The 23519-nt window shown below is 33.5% G+C and overlaps 1 protein-coding gene and 1 non-coding gene across 2 annotated transcripts; both read left to right on the top strand.

Annotated features, from left to right (window-relative positions):
• The first annotated feature begins 3797 nt into the window (after positions 1-3797).
• LOC146955511 (small nucleolar RNA R71) lies at positions 3798-3904 on the top strand. Its single transcript, XR_015025202.1, has one exon. It is a non-coding gene; the product is annotated as a small nucleolar RNA R71 (small nucleolar RNA).
• Positions 3905-6071: 2167 nt separating this feature from the next.
• LOC146955510 (uncharacterized) lies at positions 6072-7953 on the top strand. Its single transcript, XM_085710873.1, has one exon. It carries the CDS (start codon positions 6291-6293, stop codon positions 7296-7298), a length of 1008 nt encoding a protein of 335 aa, XP_085566999.1. The 5' UTR covers positions 6072-6290; the 3' UTR covers positions 7299-7953.
• The last annotated feature ends 15566 nt before the right edge of the window (positions 7954-23519 follow it).

Raw genomic sequence — 23519 nt, 5'->3', positions numbered from 1 at the left:
ATATGTATTGATTTCCAAAAGAAGAGGGAAATGGTCCCATGAAGTCAACACCCCATACATCGAAAATTTCTACTTCAAGGATGTTATTCAAAGGCATTTCATTTCTTTTAGTAATATTACCGGTGCGTTGACATTTCTCACATTTAGAAACAAAGAGATGCACATCTTTGAAAAGTGATGGCCACCAAAAACCAGATTGAAGAATTTTGAAAGAAGTTTTTTGAGTACTGGCGTGGCCACCATAGGGAGAGGAGTGGCAATGGTTTAAAATACTACTTACCTCGTTTTCAGGAATGCATCTTCTGAAAATTCCATCCGAGCCTCTTTTGAAGAGGTAAGGCTCATCCCAATAGTAGTGTTTTAGGTCATGGAAGAACTTCTTCTTTTGTTGGTAGCTCAATTCAGGTGGTAGTACTCCTGCTGCAAGAAAATTAACAAAATCTGCATACCAAGGTGCGTTAGTTTGTGCCAATAAGAAGAGTTGGTCATCCGGGAAGGAATCATCCAAAGGCAACTCATCTTCATTGGTTTCCCTAAGACGGGACAAGTGATCAGCTACAACATTTTCAGTGCCCTTTTTATCTTTTATTTCAAGGTCAAATTCTTGGAGGAGCAAAATCCATCGGATCAACCTCGGTTTGGCATCTTTTTTGTTTAACAAATATTTTATCGTCGAGTGATCTGTGTAAATAATGATTTTTGATCCTACCAAGTATGGCCGAAATTTGTCAATGGCATAGACTACTGCTAACAATTCTTTCTCTGTTGTGGCATAATTTACCTATGCCCCATCTAGGGTCTTACCTGCATAGTATATAGCATGCATCTTCTTGTCTTTTCTTTGACCCAACACCGCCCCAACCGCATAGTCACTTGCATCACACATTATCTCAAAAGGTAAGTTCTAATCCAGTGGTTGTATGATTGGGGCGCAGTGACTAAAGCTTCCTCTAACCTGCAAAATGCTTTTAGGCATAGATCATCAAAGACAAAATCTGCATCCTTAAGAAGCAGGCTTGTTAGTGGCTTAGTAATCGAAGAAAAATCCTTAATGAAATGGTGGTAAAACCCTGCATGCCCTAGGAAACTTCTTACTTCTTTGACCAAGGTGGGAGGTAGCATTTTTTCAATAATTTCAATTTTTGCTTTGTCTACCTCTATACCCCGTTCATAGACCATGTGTCCTAGGACAATTCCTTCTCTTACCATGAAGTGACATTTTTCCCAATTCAAAACTAGGTTCACCTGCTCACATCTTTCCAAAACTTTTTCCAGGTTAGTCAAACAATTATCAAAACTAGATCCATGCACAGAAAAATCATCCATAAAAACTTCCATTATATTTTCAACAAAATCACAAAAAATAGACATCATGCATCTTTGAAAAGTAGCGGGAGCATTACAAATACCAAAAGGCATCCTCCTATAGGCAAAAGTGCCAAAAGGGCATGTGAAAGTGGTTTTCTCTTGGTCATTAGGATGAATAGGTATTTGGAAAAATCCGGAATAACCATCTAAGTAGTAAAAATATGAATGCTTAGCTAACCTTTCTAACATTTGGACTATAAAAGGGAGTGGGAAGTGATCTTTACGGGTTGCTTTGTTAAGCTTCCTATAATCAATACACATTCTCCAACCAGTGACAGTCCTAGTTGCAATGGATTCATTTTTATCATTTTTAACAACTGTGAGACCATCCCTTTTAGGCACTACTTGAACGGGGCTAACCCATTTAGAATCAGAAATTAGATAAATAACACCTGCATCTAAGAGTTTTAAAACTTCTTTTTTCGCAACTTCTTTCATATTAGGATTTAACCTTCTTTGATGTTCAATGGAGGGTTTATAGTCCTCTTCAAGTAGTATCTTGTGCATGCACAATGAGGGGTTTATTCCTTTACTGTCATCGATGGTATACCCTATAGCCTTAAGATATTTCTTGAGGACACAAAGTAATTTTTCAGTTTCTACCTCATTTAACCTTGCATTGACAATAACAGGGTAAGTTGAGTTAGGGCCCAAGAATTCATACCTTACATTCCGCGGGAGCGGTTTAAGCTCCACTTTTGGTGCTTCTTTTGGTAGAGGTGATGGTTCTTCCTTCACTAACTCTTCCACATTCAAACCTTCCATGGGAGGTTTTTCATTCAATAACTCTTCGTAAGCTTTGACATCTCCTTCTAGCTTTGTACCTGCATTATTTACTAAGCATATCTCCAAACCATCCTGTGTAGTTGATGCTAAAGAGCATTCTTTCACACAACGGTCGATTATATCTATCATACAACAAGAGTCCTTAATGGAAGGATTTTTCATTAGTTTAGCAAGTTCAAATTCAACAGTCTCCTTACCAACATTAAATGCCAACTTACCATGCTTAACATCAATTATGGCCCATGCGGTAGCAAGGAATGGTCTTCCCAAAAGAATTGGTACTTGGTTGTCTTCCTCCATTTCCATCACAACAAAATCAGCGGGGATGTACACCTCTCCTACTTTGACCGGGACGTCCTCTATAATTCCAGCTGGGTATTTAACGGAACGGTCTGCTAATTGTAAGGTCATTCTTGTTGACTTAAGTTCCCCTATTCCCAACGTTTCGTAAAGAGACAACGGCATCAAACTCACACATTGCCTTTTTCACTATTTCGGACCCTATCACACAAGGTATGGAAAAAACTTCCTGGATCCTTAAGCTTAGGTGGCAATTTGTTTTGGATGATGGCACTACATTCTTCTGTAAGGTTCACCGTCTCACACTCCTCAATTTTCCTTTTTTAGAAAGAATTTCTTTTAAAAATTTAGCTTAGGTAGGCATTTGAGTTAGAACTTCGGTGAAGGGTACATCAATGTAGATTTTATTCATCATTTTGATAAACTTCTTAAATTGTTCATCTAGCTTAGACTTAGCAAACCTTTGTGGGAAAGGAATTTTTGGTTTGAAAGGGGGTGGTGTAGTTTCCTCACCTTGTGGTTCTCGTTATCTACCCTAGTTTCTTCTCCTTGTGGTTCGCTAATCTCTTTCTCAACCTCACTAGGCTTGTTCTTTCTTACGGGGTCCTCTAGTTGCCTACCATTCCTAAGTGTAACAACATTTATTATGTTAGTTTTAGGTTGGCTAACTTTTTGGACAACTTGGGAGAGTTGAGTCTCTAAGATTTTGTTGTGAGAGGAAATGGAATCGACCTTTGATGTAAGCATAGCAATAGAGTCGTTTAAGAGTCTAGTTTGATCCTTAAGCTCTTGGAGCTATTCAGATTGATTAAAAAGATAATTTTCCATTAAAAGTTCAAGGTTAGACTTTTGAATGACTCTTTGAATATTTGCATGACTCGGTAGTGTTGTTTCTTGACCAAAGGGATTTTTATGAAGATTCTGGTTAAAATTTATCCTTTGGTTGTTTTGAATAAAATTTAATTGTTCAACACTACTTAGCTTGCATTTAATGCTAGAATGGCCAGATATACCACAAGCCTCACATGGAGTTGAAATAGAGGTAGGTGTGACAGCATAAGCATTCATGTTATCAAACTTTTAAGATGGTGCGTCAACCTTAGTAGATAGATGGTCAAAGGAAGAGATTTCATTTATACCTGCCTCATTTTTAGAGGGTGAAGAGTTTGTGACGGCTTCCTCATCGTTCCAATGGAAGAGGTTTAGAGCCATATCTTCAATCAAGGCATAAGCTTTTTGTGAAATCCTTGTTCATTAAAGCGCCACCTGCAGCTGCATCAACAGAAATCTTAGCAGTATATGACAAACCATTGTAAAAAGTGTGGATAATTGACCACTTTTCCATTCCATGGTGGGGACAAAGTATAAGCATTTCCTTAAAACGCTCCCATGCATCATAAAGAGACTCCCCATCTTTTTGAGTAAATTGATAGAGCTTTGCCCTTAGTTGGGCGATTTTAGATGGGGGAAAGAACCGGGCAAGGAATTCTCACCTCATTTGATCCCATGAAGTGATGGAACCAACTTTCAAAGAATGGAACCAAGTGATAGCTTTATCTTTTAAGGAAAAAGGGAAAAGGTGCAGCCTTATGGCTTCTTGGTTTGCTTTATAGGTTACCATGAGTCGCCAGAAAACTGATTTTGTTGCACCAAGTTAAGGAGTGCAGGTTTAATTTCAAAATTTTCACCCTCAACCGTTGGGTACACAATAATAGCATGTGGCTCTTCCGTAGAAGGGATTGCATACTCTTTAAAAGTACGTTCTTCAGCCATGTTGATATTATTTTGTACTTTTAAAAAAGTTAATGGTGAAAGAAAGAAAGAAAATAAAAAGAGAAAAAGAAAGATTTTTATCACTAAGCAAAAATTTAATCAAATTAGTTAACTCCCCGGCAACGGCGCCAAAAACTTGATAGGATAAACCGCAAGTGCACGGTCTATCAAAGTAGTAATAAAAGAGAGTATCGTTCCGACAGGGAGTTGTTTAATTCAATTAACTTTAATTTGATGATTAGAAGAGAATAAATTGCAATGTTGGGGTTTTTAAACGGTAGAAAATAATAATAAAAGAGAGCCTTGGGATTATTGTTCACTCATGGCTACAAATCCTTTACAAACCAAACCTTTAAACTTATAACTTTATGTTAGACCTAATCTCTAAAGACAAGTTTCTCTTTGGCCTATCACATCTCCTTTCGGTCTCAGTGAGTGTGTTCCTCCAACAACCACACCTATTTTCATGGGTGATTGCCTTTGGAATCCTTGAAGCTCGAAACTTTATGTGTCTCAAGGTTTGCTAGACTATTTTCATATTTTGCAATCCTTGTCTAGATTCACTTGTTCGAATATCGAAACTCCACTTTCGTTTTATGAATTGATATTTGGAATAATGGATTAACAATTATCAAACCCTCCACTTTCGCTTCTACAGTTTGATAATGGTTAATTCATGTTAAAACGGTGAATCTAGATTAGAAATTAGGGTTACATAAAATTAAGGTTTAAGGCTTGGTTTGATCCTGATTATGTCATTAGACTTATCCAACAATCCCAAGACAAGAGAAGTCCACTCACTCATGTTCATCGTAGACATGGAGAAGAAGAAGAAAAGCATAAAGTAAATAACAAAGAAATAAAAGAATAAAGAAAAGAACTTTTATTAGAAAGACAATTGTCACTTATTGAATTCCAAGAAAAGATGATTTTGTTTTTGATGGCTAGCTACTCTATTTATAGGATACATTCGACTTAAAATCTAAGCAATTACATCAATAGAATGTTCCACAAGCAACTGCGGGATTTTTGGTCAAAACCAGAATAGAGTAGCTTAAATCCTAAGCAAAAGCAGCAAAAGGCTGTCCTGGGAGGTGGCACGGCCGTGCCAACCTTAGCACGGGCCGTGCCAAGCTTCTGACTTGGGGGAGACATATTTTTGTCTCGAAATCTTCGTATTTTTGCTCCGAATCAGCTCCAGACTCCTTTCTTTTGCTCCAAGACTCAATCCATCAACTATTTATTCCTGAAATATAATAATATGCAATTGAAGTAAAATAGTTCAAAAAGGAAATAATATTAAAATAAAATAAACTTAAATCTAATTAAAACGACACTAAATATTATATTAAAACTAGCTAATTATTTACTCATCATCCGGGGTTCGAACCTCGGACCTTACATATATTTATGCATTGTCCCTATCAACTGAGTTAAGCTCATGAGGACAAAACCTTGAATTTATTATGAATTAATATGATAAATAAAAAATGTTAAAAATATTTTCTGAAAGGTAAAAATGTTTATAATATAAAAGATATTTTTTTTTTTACAAATGCTATAATTACTCAATGACGTTTTTTTGTGTAACATGAATACAAATTATTGTCATATAAAGGACTTGTTAAATATTTGAATAGGAGAAATAGATGAAAGAGGAAATTGAAAACGTGCAGATGGACTCCGATGAACAGTAACCCGACAAGGGTTTGAACGGCGCCACCTCACACGGTGGTTATGCCATTCACCATTTCTCGAGATCTCTCTCCTTTTCGTTTCTGGGTGTCCACCGGTCCTCAAGACACAACTCTCTGCTTCATGTTCTTGGTTCCGATTGACTCACGGTGTCGATTTTGGGACTGATTGTGTGCCTTTATTTGTTCGATTCTGGGTGTGATTTGGTGTGTTTTTGTTCCTTGTTGTTGGGTCCGATTGATACTGCAATCTGTTCGCAACTGTACTGCGTGTATCTGATACTTGTTCTGTACTGGTGTATCTAATACTGCAATCTGTTCTGTTGCTTGCAAATTTTTTGTTTTCTGCTTTGTAGGTTTCAAAGGGCTATGTCTGGTCTTACGGCGCAATTCGTATGTCCTTGGCCTTGCTTGGTCTCACATACGCCGAAGCCTACTCTGAAGCCTGTCTCAACTCGTAGTTTTGCACAGGTTCTTCTCAACAAAGTGAACGTCCCTTTGTCTGATCTCCCGAAACCTTGTTTGAAAGGTAATTCCCTTTCAATCAAAATTTCGGAGGATGATTACCAATCTCGTCTAGCTAATTGCAACAATTACCTCCATGGTAGATTAGTGTTGTCTAAAGGGGATAAGCCTTTGTCATATAAAGACTTACATGCTAAACTGTCACAATTATGGAAACCTCTTGATCAATGGAAGATGATTCCTATGGGTAGAGGTTTTTTTGAATTTCGCTTTTCAACTGCGGATGATCTTAGAAGTGTCTGGTCAAAGGGCGCTTGGAACTTGAAGCCGGAAGTGTTACGCTTATCGCGCTGGTCTCCAGATTTTAATCTCTTTAAACAGACTCAAACACACAGTCAGGTATGGGTACGTTTTCACTATCTTCCTCTAGAATATTGGCGAGATAAAATCCGTTTTGAGATTGCTGGGGCTATTGGCACACCTATAAAAATTGATGAGAATACTAGAAACAATTCATTTGGTCATTATGCTCGTGTTCTAGTAGATATCAATTTTGCTGGATTTATTCCTGATACTCTATGTGTTGAAAGAGATAATTTTGCTTTTGACATAGAGATTGAGTATGAACATCCTCCATACTTTTGTTTCACTTGTAATTCTATTGGCCATTCATCGAATCATTGTAAGAAAGATCCTGCCAACAAAATTGCTCGTGAAAAGGTGACCACTAAAGAAAATCTTGTTAAGAATGTCCCTAAAAGGCATGCACAAGGCTGTAGTGCTGTGGTTGATGAAGATCCTATTATTCTTGACATAATGAGGTCTAAGGAAGTAACAACTAATGTGTTAGTGGGTGATGTTATAAACCTTGAGGAAGAACTATATTCTAGCGCTTTCGTTGGGGCAATTTAGGTTCAATCAACACATGTTGAAATTATGCCTGAAATACAAGGTGAAGACCAACACAGCAACGATATTCCTGATATGCGCATAGTTGGTCCTTGGAGTGATGCTGTGACGGACCTAGATTATATTCAAGATCCCCCATCTTGGTATGGTTTATGTTCTTCCAATGTCATGGTTTCTAATGATGTTTTAAATCCTAACATCGCTCATGATTTAGAGATTTTGCGGCCATATTTGAAGGGCAATGATGCTTGTGCAAGTGTGCCTCGGGTTTATACTGACGAGGAAGAAAGAGAGGCAGCTATTAACTACTTGAAAAACCGTTCTGTTGCTGAAAAGAGCCTTTTATTGAGGTGTCTAAGACTAAGAAAAAGAACGTGCAGAAACGTTTTCAGGTTCATAACACTCGCTCCAGGGGTAGACCTCCAAATTGATTTGAGTTCCATCTGTGGTTTTCGCTTCTTTCCTTGCTTTCTTTTGGTTTTATGTTGCTTTTTCTTTTTCTTTTTTCTTGTGATGTTTTTCTTGTATTGTTTTTTCCTTGTTTGAGAAGGTTTTGGTTTATGTCCCTCTTCTCCTTTTGTTCTTGTTTCCTTTAATCTATATATTTCTAGAATGTTGCAGTTGGTTCACCATCTGCACCTCTTTTTGCTTAAAAATAAAAATAAAAAAAAAGAATAGGAGAAATAATTTAAGGAGGCTGAAATAATAACATAAATAATATCAAAATAGTTGGTTTTTTCTTTTTCAATTATACTCTATAACAAATTTCGTTATAAGAATACCATATTTTTGGTATCTTTCAAAAAGATAAGAATTTATATTATATTATATTTATTACATTGTTGGTGTCATTGAAACATATATGTTTAGCATATATGTTTAGTTTTTTTAATAAGAAAAAGATATGCATAGTTTTTTTTTTGTGGTGGCTGGGGTTTGAATCCCGAACCTTGCATATTTTATGCATTGTCCCTACCAACTGAGCTAAGCTCACGAGGGCAAAGATATGCGTAGTTTGTTACAATATAAATGTGAAAAATATATATAAGTATAATTTTCTTAGGCATATATACTTCAACTTTTAATTAAAATCAAAATTTTATATAAATAATCGTACGCATTATGCAACGCTAAAAAAAATTATACGCATTAGTGTAACAAAAAAACAGAAAGGCGGACATAAAGTATGACTCTAAACGCTAATGTGTGTGTGTATATTTGCGAGGTTGAAGAAAGGAAATAAAAATATTTGGTATCATTAAATGACAGTGTGAATAAAAATATCTGTGAGGTTGAGATTATTAAACAATATTGAAATTAAATATATAAGTGATAAAAAGATAATAAAATTCCTTTAAAAAAATGATAATAAAATTAAATGGAACCTCTGTAAAAAAAAATTAAATGGAACGGTTAAAAAATAAAATAAAATAAAATGGAATAAAAAAAATATATTGAAATATAATATTAAAAAATAAAAGAAAAGGTTCCCAGCGTGAAATAAATTTTCGAGAAGTAGTTTTTTGAAATAATATTCAACCAATTTTGGCTAAAACTCATTTAATTCAATTTTATGCATTCAAAAAAAGTATTTTTTTTAGTAAGTACTTAATTGATATTGTATTTGGCCTAACTTCTCCATAAAAATGTAGAGAAGTTGAAAAAAGTTTGGTCAAACGGTACCTTAATCTTCCACAAAGGCAGTGTAGAAGCAACTGAATTTGGGACAAAAAATTGGAAAATAGTTAAAAATATAAAAATTGGAAAATTGTTAAAAAAAAAAAAAGAGTTAATGGTGCTTTACCCCCTGTAATTTAGGTCATTTCCAGTTTTCTCCCCTATAAAAGTTTTTTTTTTACCCCCTATAAAAAAAATTGTTTTGGAATACCCCCTAATATGTCACTCAAAAACGAAAATTTCTGCAAAAAAAAAAAAGTTGGTTTTTGAATGACCTATTAAGGGATATTCCAAAACAATTTTTTTTTACAGGGGTAAATCAAAAAAAAAAAAAGTACAGGTGGGAAAACCGGAAATTACCTATATTATAAGGGGTAAAACACTATTAACCCTTAAAAAAAATTGGTGAGGTGGCACTCAACCACATATAGGACTTATTGAATGACCACATTGCCCCTCCTAAAGGCAAAAATGGAAATTCATAAGGCATTTATTTTTATATATAGTTAGTAGAATCCCATATTTATGTGGGTATGTATATCAAATGGTATAGAGATTTACAGAATAATTAAACTGTATATTCCTCTAAAAAAAATATTATTTTAATGATTATAAATATCAATCATGGCTAGGGATGGCAAAAAGGGTCAATCTGCCCTGTCCTGTCCCACGCCGTCAATAACCTGTCTAATAATGGGTAGATCGGGGAGGGCCAACTAGAGAAAAAGGGGTTGGAAGTCTCACCCTGTCCCCGTTTTATGGTGGACCGACGGGTTGGCGGGTTGACCCGTCAATGATTAAAAAAAATATATTAATTAAAATCTTCACATAAACAATGTAAAAATATATAAATTTAAAGCCAATTTAAAGAAATATAAATATATAACTAATGACTCCACTAAAAATATAAAAATAATTATTCAAGCATATAAATTATATCTTCTAAAATTCTATAATAAACCAATAAGACATTGAAAATAAAAACTTTATGAGTTAACAATTAAGTAACTGTTAAAAATATAAGGCTAGCTAAAATCATAAAACAAAAGTGATAAAATTAATTGAATTTTTCCCCAATATATGGAGGTGAAAATTGGAAAATTGACTGTGACTTATAAATAAAAAGAACTGAAAAAGAGAGTTTCTTTATAACCTATCAACCCAACGGGCCAACCCACCCAGCCTCGTCACCGCTCGACTTTTTAGCGGGTTAGGCGGAGCGGGCACCCTACTTGTGGTGGGTTCAAATTCTCAACCCACCCTGCTAAAAATGACGGGTTAAACGGGTTAACCCGACGTGTCCAACCCATTTTGCCATCCCTAATCATGGCTAATGTCTATTGTATAAACTCAAGTGTTGACTAAAAACAAATTTATTGATCAGATATATAAAATTAAGAAAAACTTATGACGTATGGACACAATATTGTGTCAAAGAAAAAGAAGGGATACTTTTCTTTTAAAAAAAGATAGGTATAACACCCTAAACCCTTACGGTGATAAATCACGCAAATAATACAATAATTCAAAAAGTTTAGATGCTACATCTTTAATTAATCTAAAATTAACATAATTAATTTTTCAAAATTCACAGCGGAATAATATCATAACATCTCATCATCACATAATAAAATCTCCAAAATAGTCATGTCACATGTATCATAATACATCACCAAAAATAATCTCAAATCTCAACATAATGAGTGACAAATCTCATAAACGACAAAAGACCGACACCTTAATCAGAGCCCTAAAACTAGACTCCAAGCATAACGGAAACGAGACAGCTCCAAAGCTAGTCCTCAAGCATACTCACAAGCAAAGGCAAATCACTCCTGTATGCCGTTTACTCATTCATACGAATTAGGTAGGCAGTCAACTAAATAACAACTATGGTTAGTTTATATTCCACAAATAATATAGATTCAAATGGTAAATATTCAAGGATATAAAGTATAGCATAAACATTCCTAAGTTATACATCCATGAACCATCACCTCAACATTATTCAACAATCACAACATTATATTATATAACCCCTCCATCATATAATATCCTCATAAAGAACCCACCATTGCATCATCAAGTATTTACATCCACGCAATCAACAAGCCATGAACATCAAATGAGTCATCATCATAAACATCATCAACAATTATCACCACTAAGAAACAACATAGTCTCAGGAACACACAAATCGTTAATAGACGGTTAACTCACCACATCAAAATAAAAAACCTATCTTACACTCAACAAACATTGATGCATCATCATTTCATCATATAAACATGAATATAATCCATTTACAAGTTTTGGACTCATAAAACTCAATTTCGGTAAAGTTCGTCTTTTTTTCCAAAATTTGTTTAGTTTCAATTTTATCAACAAATTAGGCTTCCATGTTCTTACATATCATTAAAAACATTCCTACATATCATCTAACATATAGGATAATCAATCATAGCATATTGGTTTCACAAGGTTCGTTTGTTTTCACAAAAACTCACAGTTCGTCTCATTTTTAACATATTTCAAAACCAATTTCATACCCAAGATAAAACTATGTTAAATCACTCTTAGAAGTCCAATTATAGTCCTTTAAATCAGCTTTAGGTGTTTGGGATCCAATGGTCTACATAAAATACCGTTAAAAAGTGAAAAAATCAGGGTTTTCGTTCACAGAGGGGTTGGCACGACCGTGCCAACAGAAGCATGTTTGTGCTACCCAATCACGTGAAAACACGCACTACCGTGCTACTCTGACAGGCAGATTTTTTAGATTTTTCGTTTTCACATTTTCGAGCGTAAAATTTCGATTTTCGATTCGTTTTCAATTTCATTTTTGCCAACGCGTCCCAAACACTTAGATCATCCAAACTATACTTGAGAACATAGTTTTACGATCCAAAACAACTTAATTCAACTCACCCCAAAATGACTTATTTCACAAAAATGTTTAAAACGACTTTTTACACAAAAACCCGATTTTCTCCCAAACAATCTCATACCCAAAACTTATGATTTCAAAACAGAAAATCTCTTCATGTTAATTCAATACAACAACATCATCCATTCACTCCAATTCATCAAAATCAAACTTCTCCATTTGTGACCCATTTTCACAAAAACTCATCAAACACAACAACCTAATCCCATCAACACATATATCACTTTCAAATTCATGAATTCACATCCACAACATATACCGAACAACATTTATCACATATTCATCATGAATTCATCATCAAGTAACAACAACATCATTATTTTCAACATTTTAAGCTAAAACTTCAAAGTTATAATTTCAATATAGTTAAACCATGAAGTTTAAGTAACCACAACAAGATTTTAACAAAATTCACATACTCAAATTTATCACATAATCATAAGCACGAAAATCACATTCAAAATCATAATTCATTCAAAAGTGATTATGACGCAAAAGTGAAAATAAGTTTTTCTAGCTTATTTAATGAAATAGAACTATCCCCCTTAGCATTAACATTCAATTTCTCTAGTTTAGAGTTCAACCCCCCTCTGGCTCCTTAGATCTAACTTTCTTCTCCTCCAAGTTTGTAACATCCCACTCGTCAGTATTGGAATTTCATCAGATGAATGTATCAGAGCACGAGTGTTCATAAATGATAATTGTATCGGAGGATATTGTCGTGTAATGTCAGGCGAGCAGGTTCAGTATCAGTATTGAAATGAGCACGTTTAAGACCAAGGGCAATATGGTATTTGCACACAAGGAGTATATAAGTGCTTTATGTAACACTCCGTTTTTCCAACATAAAAATTTCATAATAAAACTCAGAGTTTCTCAATCATAACGGAATGTCACATTCTTTTCTTAAAATCATAAACTGAATAAATAAATATTTATCCTTCAAAATCCAACAACGTAATTATTTTAAACTTCAACTCGACTATGCAACTTCAACTCGACTATGCAACTCTTAACATCTTAAATCATCTTGACAATGCAAATGCATGTGGTACCAATCAAGGCATCAAGCCCCCAACATATTTGAGCGTAAAAAGGCTCCAAGGCATCAAGCCCCCAACATATTTGAGCGTAAAAAGGCTCCAGGGCATCAAGCCCCCAACATATTTGAGCAAACGCTCTAGGGCATCAAGCCCTCAACTTTTAATGAGTATACATGGACTCAACATCTTACATCTTAAACATCATGAACATCTTATATGACTCCAATAATTTGGACGACATCTTACAACTTTACAACTTAGACCGACATTTACAACTTTATGACATTAATGGTCAACAACAATAAAACAGCAACATATGCAGCAAATAACAGCTCTTATACATCATATAATCATTAAAGAATGAATCGTATCAACATAATCATCATAAGTAATACTTAAGGTGCATATTTAACAACATCAATAACTTTCATTTCCTACCCCAAGGTCATCTCAAGACTACACGTGCGAAAAGGATCGCAAGGCAACAATTCAAGGCAACCTACCACTAGTTAGACTCATCACAACATAGGTTAAATACTCTTAACACCTTAATTAAACTCATATTACACAAGCTTTGAAGTTTGGAGACAATCCATAAGTTTTGGTTTAACTTAGAAATAGTTATGCTGAAATTTCATAAAGTTTTACTAAGACCCACTTGGAGTATTTTCATCATAACTCAAAATCTAAAAATCATTTTTGAGCCAAACCAAGACCATTAGAAAGCTAACACAATTATCTAAAACTTTCATGTTTACACCTAAGGCCAATTCAAAACAGAAATGTGTGAAAAAAGACACAAGAACGCAAAAATCGATGTCCTGACAGCACGCAAACGGAGGCACAACAAAGCAGTCACCCATGAGGGGCTGCCTTTCTGCGCTCAGGCGCTGGCAAGCTGCGCCCAGGCGTGGGCAGGCAGTAGCCAGTGACCTGCGCTGCAGCTCTGTGCAGTCCTGGTTTTCTTTCCCGGTTTTACCGTTTACCCCGATTCCAATTCCGTTTTCGCCTACGCGTTCTATTCGACAAATCCTATCATATTTTACTGAAAAATCATATTTTCAAATCTCCAAAACAGCTTATCCCAGAGTCACTTATTTCCCAAAAACAATTAAAATTACTTTTTCTCAAAATCTCAATTTTCATCAACTCAACCCCAAAACTGGTTCTAATCGTTGTATTATGAAAGTTCTAAGGTCTGAACACTGTTTTCCTACATCAATTCAACAGGTTTCCGTCATCTAATCAACAATTTACAACTTCTAACCCTAATTCCCAAATTCTCACAAACTAAACCTACAACATGTTAGATACAATTTCAGAATCGCAGACTTAATATTACTGAAAGATCGTCTCACCCTTACCTTAGAAAGTAGAAATCACAGCACTTCTAGGTCTTCTCCTCTTCTCTTGACTTTTTCTCCCTTTTTCACCAAAAACTAATCGTACACGTTCTATGTCTTTCTAACCTAACTTCTCTTATTTATAACCCCTCATCTAATTTATCTTATTCTTCTTTCTACCACTAAACTTTCTAAATTCACAAAATAACCCCACAACTTAATATTTATTTTATTTTCGAATCTTATTTTATTAAACAATAAAATAAGTCACAACGTCTCATAAATTTCTCTAAAATCATATAAATCACATAAATCTCATATAAATCACGCCAATCATATAAATATGATCTAAAACTCATTAAAATAATTAAATAATCGAAACGGGCGTTACACTTTAGGCCTCAAACATTTCATTTTCACTTGATCTTTCTATCTCTAAGTTTAGGAAATCAGATTTTGTTCTCCTTTTTCTCTCTAAGTGGCGCCATCCTCCCCTCTCTATCATCACAACCCATTTTAAGCTACTTCCTCCAAGAATCATGGTTTGGGTTGACTGTAATTCTGCTCTTAGAAGGGATTGCAACAAGCATTAGTCATTGGTTCCATCTCTCCTTCTTTGGGAACAAGATTTGAGGCTAGGATTTTGGATACTTAAAGAGGAGTTGAATCTTTAACATGCATTTGGAGTTGGAACTTGGAATGAGTTCAGAATCAATAAGGTGAGTTCTTAGATAGTTTACCTACCTATGGGTTTGTGTGAATCTTATGTAGAAATCATGATTTTACTAAGTTATGAATTAGGGATTATAGGACCCCCTTGTGCCATAGATTGTCTAAAACATGTTAATGTTACCATGCATTGATTCCCTATTGTTTTTATGATGTTCTGGGAGTATTATATGTGCATAAACACTTGAATTTGAGGTTTTTGGATCAAAATACGAATTTCTGCAGTTTGGACTGATGAATGCTCGCTTAAGCGTGCACTGCTTGCTTAAGCGAGCTATAAGCAGAAGCTAACCATGCTGCACGCTTAAGCGTGCAGCCTCAACACAACATTTTTGAAAATTCTCCATGCGGTCCATAATGTTGCCCGATGATTTTCTTTGCAATTTTTTATAACTTTAACAAAGCCTCAACGTCAAGAAACTAATGTGCATTATATGTGGAGGTATTATGAATAAAATGCATGAGTAACATTAACAAGTTCAACGATGAATGGCATACGAGCGAGATATGAATTATGCGGGTAGGAATCAAGTCTAATTATGGTGGAAATCCTAGAGCCTCGACTTAGGTAGTCGAGAATAAGTATGTCATCATGTAACCTAAGCACATTAGGTATAAGTTATGTATGGTCAAGATTATGCACGAAATGATTCACCGCTAAACGAGTAGGTTACAGACTAGTGGTGATCATTTATGTAAGTTAAGTATAAGCTCTTTACGTATGAATAAGACTTTAAGCAAGATGTAGGTGTCGTGTCTTTCCGTTATCCACGCCAAGGGGGATACGAGAGGTTCACGCCAGGGGGACGGGATACGCTCCGCAAGGTAGGCCCGCACGACACTGAGAGGAGTTCGATGAACCTTAGCTAGGAATTCATCGGTCAAGTAAGGGATTGTACTCGGGGTTACTCCACCCGATACACTCCGTAAAATGAACCAAGATAATATTGTTTGTTACACGCTAGCCTCTAACATAATGAATGGCTATGAATATGATATGATGTGATTATGCTTTGATATGTATAGGTATATGCCCCTGCAACAAGTTTATGATATCTCACTGTCGACGATATTAGTTTTCCCCGATCGTCCAGTTATAACATGTTATGTATATGATATGATTAAACCATGATGTCTTGATATTCAAACTTAGCGGTGTTAGTTTCCCATGGTCGTCATGGTATGCGGGGCATCTAGCAAAACTTGTAGACGAGGATACGTAGAACCTTATGACTGCCTTAGTACGCACGACCGTCTAGGTATGCATGTTCCACACACGTATAATCAACTGAACGGTTGTATTGTAGACACGTGGTGACCCTAGGTTTCCCCTGAGGTTACCTACAACTTAGGATTAGGTAGAACTCACTGAGACATTATGTCTCATCCCAATCCTTATTTGTTTCAGATCAGCAGATTATGTGGCAAAGGACGTTATGCAGGTAGCTTAATGGATCATCATCAAGTACATGTTCGTACCAGACGAAGATTATTGTTTGGATTCAAGTGATTGCTAGACAAATGTATAGGATTTCTAAGATTGTTGTATTGAACGTACGAATTTGTATAGATGTGTTTATTCATTAAAGTTGTTTGTTGTAAATTTTAATGTATCCACTACTAAAGATAATGCACATGCTAAACTTTCTAGATACGTTTAGTGTGGGCGTTACAAAGTTCTTCCTCTTCTCTCTATCTTCACACTTTCTCTCTCTAGCCACTCTATCAATTGTTATGAAATGTTTTCTAACCTTAATTATCTTAAGAGTTATGAATATATACTCCTCCTTAATGGGCTTAGTTACTACAAACCATAATGGGCTTAAAGCTCTCACTAATAAATTCCAAATAGTTACTACGCGCTAAACATGCCAAAACATCGATTATTTAACACACCAAAATAATTACCACTAGTTACCTCTAACTTAGTAGAAATAACTCTTCACCTTAAAATACTAAAATAATCCTTATTCTAAGTTACTAAAATACCCTTAATCTTAAAATGACTAAAATACCTTCTAGACTAAAAATCCACTAATCCCAAATCAAATACACACATAATCAAATAAGCACATATAAACACATATAAATAATAAATATAATAATCTTAGCGAAAAACGGGTTGTTACAATAGGGACTATCCTAAGACACCACTGCATCAAATCATACCCTTCTTGAGCCACTCAAACTCTGGGGGTGTACACTGCTAAAAAATGCCACCACACAAATGGCCAATAGTAGATGATGCTCCACGTGACCATTATTTGGCAATCACAATATCGTATCTCACATAATAGAACTCAAATTATCTCTCTTCCACACGGTTTTGATTTTTCCTTCTTCCTCTTCTTCAAAACTATTTTCACTTTTTCCATCATAAACCCAAACTCCCTCTCTCCCATACTGTTTTGATTTTCGATTTCAGCTCACAAACTAACAAAATTATTACAATTCGTTTTTCATTTTATGAATTAATTATTAGGCAGTTGTAGAGTTTAATTTGTATGTATTTCTTAACTTATATTTCTAGTGTAGATATTGTTTTATTTTTCGATAATTGTTGTTTAGCCTCTCCAAAATTTATGGAAAAGTCATAAGTTATTGGAAGTTAGTTTCCAATGGAACAAACACACTGGAGTTATGATGGACATTTTTTCTACTAACTTCTATCGCATCCTAGGTTTTAATGAGCATTTTTCTAAGCTTGACCAACCTGGGGCAAACTTAGAACCCTTGTTTTTGGATAATATGACTCGAGATATATACCCACATAAATATGGGATTTAGTGTACTTTATCAGGTCCGCAACACTTAGATTTTATTTTTTTTGTCTTTTTTATATATTTATTCATTCCATTACCCAAATATATCAATTAGTTCTCTCTTTTTTCTTACAATATAAATTAGATTTTTCATCACGAAAAGGAAAATTAAATTAATTCATATTACCGACACGAGTGATGCTTGAATTAATTATTAGGCAGTTGTAGAGTTTAATTTGTATGTATTTCTTAACTTATATTTCTAGTGTAGATATTGTTTTATTTTTCGATAATTGTTGTTTAGCCTCTCCAAAATTTATGGAAAAGTCATAAGTTATTGGAAGTTAGTTTCCAATGGAACAAACACACTGGAGTTATGATGGACATTTTTTCTACTAACTTCTATCGCATCCTAGGTTTTAATGAGCATTTTTCTAAGCTTGACCAACCTGGGGCAAACTTAGAACCCTTGTTTTTGGATAATATGACTCGAGATATATACCCACATAAATATGGGATTTAGTGTACTTTATCAGGTCCGCAACACTTAGATTTTTTTTTTTTTTTGTCTTTTTTATATATTTATTCATTCCATTACCCAAATATATCAATTAGTTCTCTCTTTTTTCTTACAATATAAATTAGATTTTTCATCACGAAAAGGAAAATTAAATTAATTCATATTACCGACACGAGTGATGCTTGATATCGTAACAACTTTTATCACGAATGTTTCACGCACAACACAAGCTGCCTTTTTTTCCACCAAATCCGGAATTTAGGCGACTGAGCGGTTTAGCTACGTTTTATTAAAGTAAAAATGCACTTTGTGGAATTTTCGGGAAAAGCATTGTCGCTGGATTTAGTATCGCTCTATCGACATAGTGTGACATTTGTTATTAAAAACATAATGTCACACAAATCACAATGCAAATAATCGAACTCTTATCATGTCGTCTTGAGCTTAGCTCAGTTGGTAAGTACAATGTATAATATATGCAATGTCTGGGGTTCGAACCCTAGACATCACAAAAAAAAACGATCTATTATCCTTTTGGTTCAAATATTTGATGTTTGACCGGTCAGTTACGCGCATAGATATCTTTAATTTTTAAAAAAGTAATAATTATTATAATTAATTTGAATCTTGTAGAAACGAATAATTTATACATATGTTCCATCATATCAATAATTGTACATACCCACAAAAATAACTCTAATACATTAAAAATAATTAACTTAAATATTATGAAATATATTAAATTTATAAAGTTGGTTTTTTACGCATAAAATTTTTATTGTCCATTAAATTTTGTAGGAGACCACCTATCTCGTGCATGGCAGAGACTCATACATGAGTTCATTTAAAAATAAAACCGTTTAATTTCCGTATTTGTTTTTTATTAGGGAATTTCCGTATTTGTCTTAACCAAAAAGAATTGACTTTAATTTCATGTCACTTCTGAATATGATTTCTTCACGGCTGTAAATGAATTGCTGACTGTTGAAAAACAATATCCATCCTTGCACTTTCTAAGCACCCCGCCACCCCTTTTTGTTTGACTTAGTATAGAGTCCTTTATTCCACCAAAAGAAAAGTATGCATTCTTTTTCTTTGACTTAATATAGTGTCCCCAGTTAATAAGTTTATCTTGATGTTATATATCTCATCAATATAGTTTGTTTTTATTCAACACTTGAGTGTATACAATCAGCATTAGCTGTGATTCATTTCGGTTCTGTCAATAATATTAGCTGTTAAAAACAAATAAATACAGCATTAAACGTGCTTGATATTTATTATAATCACTAAACAATTTTTTGTAGATAAATTTCCTTCAAAAAAATATTTGTAGCTACTGTTTAATTATTATGTAGATCTCTAAACCATTTGGTAATTTTTAAATGTATTTCTAAACTATAAATCATCTATTATTAAGTTCCTAAGATTAATTATTGTCATTCTGTTGCATAGTCCTTAATAATCAATTGGTACACTATTACAGATTCATAAATTTCTAGTAGTGTTGGTCAAACTATCATTGCAAAGACTCAATTAAAAAAAATTATATAAATTAAAGACTTGATAATATTTTTAATTTAAGAAATTATTTAAAAATCCTCAAATATTTTAATGACCTCCCAATCTCAATCATTCAAATTAATTGATCCCACGATTCATATATTTTTATATTAAAATTATTAAAAGAAAACGAGTAAATTACACTCCCCTCCCCTCAAAGATGTTTGAATTGCACTCCCCTCCCTTCTTATGTTAAAATATACATTTCACTCCCTTGAAAAGTAAAATTGATATTCCCCTCCCTTATGAGATGCTTGAATTTCAACCCCTTCCCTTAATAATTATATATATACTACACTTTAATCTATTTTAACATAAATAAATATTTTTATAATATATATTAATTTTGAATCACAATTTATAAAGCACAAATTCATTTTTTATAATTTAAATGTCAATTATAATTAAATTTAAGTATTTTGTAATTAATTATATAATTTGGAGTATAAAATTCACATTTAAATAAGCATTACTTAATTGGCTTTAGCAATTTTTCACATATTTTAATTTTATTTTGGGTTGTTTCATATTTTATAATAGGGTTTAAAACTACATGTTAATGAAATTGTCAATAAAAAATAGCAAAAAATATGTATTCAAATTTTGATTATATTAAAATGAACCTGTAATACTATTTTTCTTCAAAGTGTGTTAGATTATTTTTTTAGCTAGATTACTGGAATTAAAAAAAATTACTGAGGGAGTAAAGCATTGATTTTAACATAAGAGGGGAGAAGAATGTAATTCAAGCTTCTATCAAGGGAGACGAGTGAAATATTTTCTAATATGTTTTGAATAATAGAGGAGTGAAATGTATATTTTAACATAAGAGGGGAGGGAAGTGTGATTCAAACATCTTTAAAGGGAGGGAAGTGTAATTTACTCAAAGAAAAAAAAACGGCATTTGAATTTTGACGCTTTATATTTCACTTTATTTTTCTGTGAACACTTCTTCTTTCATTCTTTCCATATTAGGAAAAAAAGGATTAACTAATTTCTTTTATTACTAGTAGTGGGGATGTTGAAAAATTAGTGAGAGTTGTTTTTTTAGTTGAGTAATTAAGTTGGAATGGAAACATTTGTAATGTTTTAATTTTGAGTTTAAAAACTTCCTTTTTATTAAAAATCAAATCTATATTGTGTAGAGATCCTAATTAAAATGTCATGGGACTGAAGCCCACATAGAAATTGGTTAGTGAACTTCACCAAATGACAAATACTTTAAAAGTATCCCATCTTCAATTTTTATATGGAACAATTCTTTGTCAAAATTTACTTATGAACGCCAGATTACTAAGGTCTAATTTTTCCTAAGAATCAGACGGTTAACACAATAAAGAAATAGTGCTTTTATTGTTGTGGATTATTCATATTTTATAGAAATTTAACAAATTTTTTATTGACAATTTAACTAATATTTTAAAAATAATAAATTCATTTAGGTTAATGTTAAAAATAATGGAAATGTTAACCGGTGCCGCCGGACTACTGGTTAAGGAGTTAAAAAAGGAAAAATTTCTTGAAAATTGTATATTCTATGTTTTAAAAGTTGAATTTTTTCTCTTTTTAATACAAATCATGTTTTTTCATTCTACTTTTAGTTTTTTAACTGTTGTTCCGGAGACATTGGTTAACGAAAATCTAAAAATAAATATAAAAATACAATCAAAAGGGAGTAAATAATTTCTTCACCGCAATGAATGAATTGCTCACTGTTCAAATTGAAAAACAACTATTTTTACACTTCTGAAAAAAGTTTCTTAGGTTAGTCCCTACCTAGCGCCCTTTTTTGACTCGATATGGTCCCTACTTGTTTTCGACAAATATTGCCATTTTTGTTACCAAAAGAAAAGTATTCTTTCTTAAACTTTCTAAAACAAAGAAAAGTACCCCTTCTTGATGGTAATGGGTACCCAATAGGTAGGGTACTATAGTACCCTTCCCCATACCCGCATTTGTAAAAAATGTTCGTACCCGAGCCCGTACCCTTGTGGGTAACGACTTTAGTGCTCTTCCCCATACCCTATGGGCACCTAAGTGTCCATACCCGTACCCATTACCCACACTTTAATTATAAAAAGACAATACAAAATATCACAATTGAAATAAAACTATGATTTAATTTTTTTAAAGCAATTCATAAAATAGTAGAAGTAAAACAACATCCAAAATATTCATCAAAAATTAAAATAAAAACATCCAAAATACATATAAAAAAGTGCATGCTAAAATAAACATCAAATTGATTTAAATCATAAATTTGTAGCTCGTGAGTTTATGAAGGCAAGAATGAAACGATTACCGTATTAGTTTTTAGGTTTTGGTTTATACTTAAATAACTAAATAAATTAAATAACTGTACACATAAAATAAATAAAATATTTATTATATTATATAAATATGTATATGCGGGTTGCGGGGCTGGGTAGTATAGTGCCCTTACCCGCACCCATACCCATCTAAATTTGCGGGTAATTACCCAGATCCAAACCCATACCCATAAAAGCAGGGTTTTACCCTACCTGTTGCGGGTATTTTTTGCGGGTGTCCATCGGGCCTGAGTACAATTGTCATCCCTACTTCTTTTACTCTGACTCAATATAGTGTCCTTACTTATCAAGTTTCTTTTTTGAAAAGTATCCCTTCTTTTTTCTCTGACTTGATACTTGATGAGTTTCTCTTGGTTTGATGGTCATGCTAACTAATATCTTTGGAACATTAGTTAAAAATATAAAAAGAAGTAAATTTACAACATTTTTCACACTTTTAAAGAAATTTCCAAAGAAATTATTATACTTATTTTTTAACTGATATTTTATGGATACTAGGTAACATTTTCCATGATTTATATATAGGATAGACATATTGCATATATGTTTAGCCTCTCCCATAATGGCTAAATAAGAATTAAAATAAATAGGGTAGACATATTGCATGGAAATAATTTCAGGAGCAGCTGACTCAGTTTAGGCAAGCACATGAGGTTGGGAGTTCAAGTCAGCAAGCAGTACTTCCGGATGCCAATGTAGACCCTTTTCCGATTTACGGCAAAGAAGGAGGCAAGGAGGTGGAGAGCGATGACGACGAGTGAAGTTGGACCCTTGATGATGTTATTTTATTTTGCTTTTATCATCTATGGTGTGTAATATTTGGGGAAGTTTCTTATGCTTCCCGGTACGATTGCTACTTATGGTCTGTAATATTATTCCGTACAATTTTAATTTCATTACTGTTAGACTTAATATTTTATGGGTGCTATTACTTTAATTTTTATTTTTAACTACTTTTTTTAAAGCAATTAAATTAAAAAAACCATTTAATTACGTTTTTTAAATCATTTTGAATGATTTTAAAATAATGAAATTAAAAAAAGCAATTTAAAATCATTTTTGTATTTATCGTAATAATTAATCTTAATTATTTTAATGAAATTAACGTTTTTTAAAAAACAATTAAAAAACATTTTTTAAAAAAATTTATGACGCAATTTGCGAGGGGTATACCCCTCACATTACTCCTGCCACATTTTTGGGTCAGACTGCAGCTGATTTGACAGTGCGTCAGAAAAGCAGGTTGTTGAGTCAGACAATTTGGCAGGGACTATGCCAGGGTTTTTGCCAGGAGTTATAAGAGGGGTTTA

The sequence above is a fragment of the Medicago sativa genome, chromosome 1, assembly GCF_051527215.1.
Source record: "Medicago sativa cultivar Bolivia chromosome 1, Bolivia_mono, whole genome shotgun sequence".
Lineage (NCBI taxonomy): Eukaryota > Viridiplantae > Streptophyta > Magnoliopsida > Fabales > Fabaceae > Medicago > Medicago sativa.
This window is presented reverse-complemented; position numbering and strand designations above follow the sequence as displayed.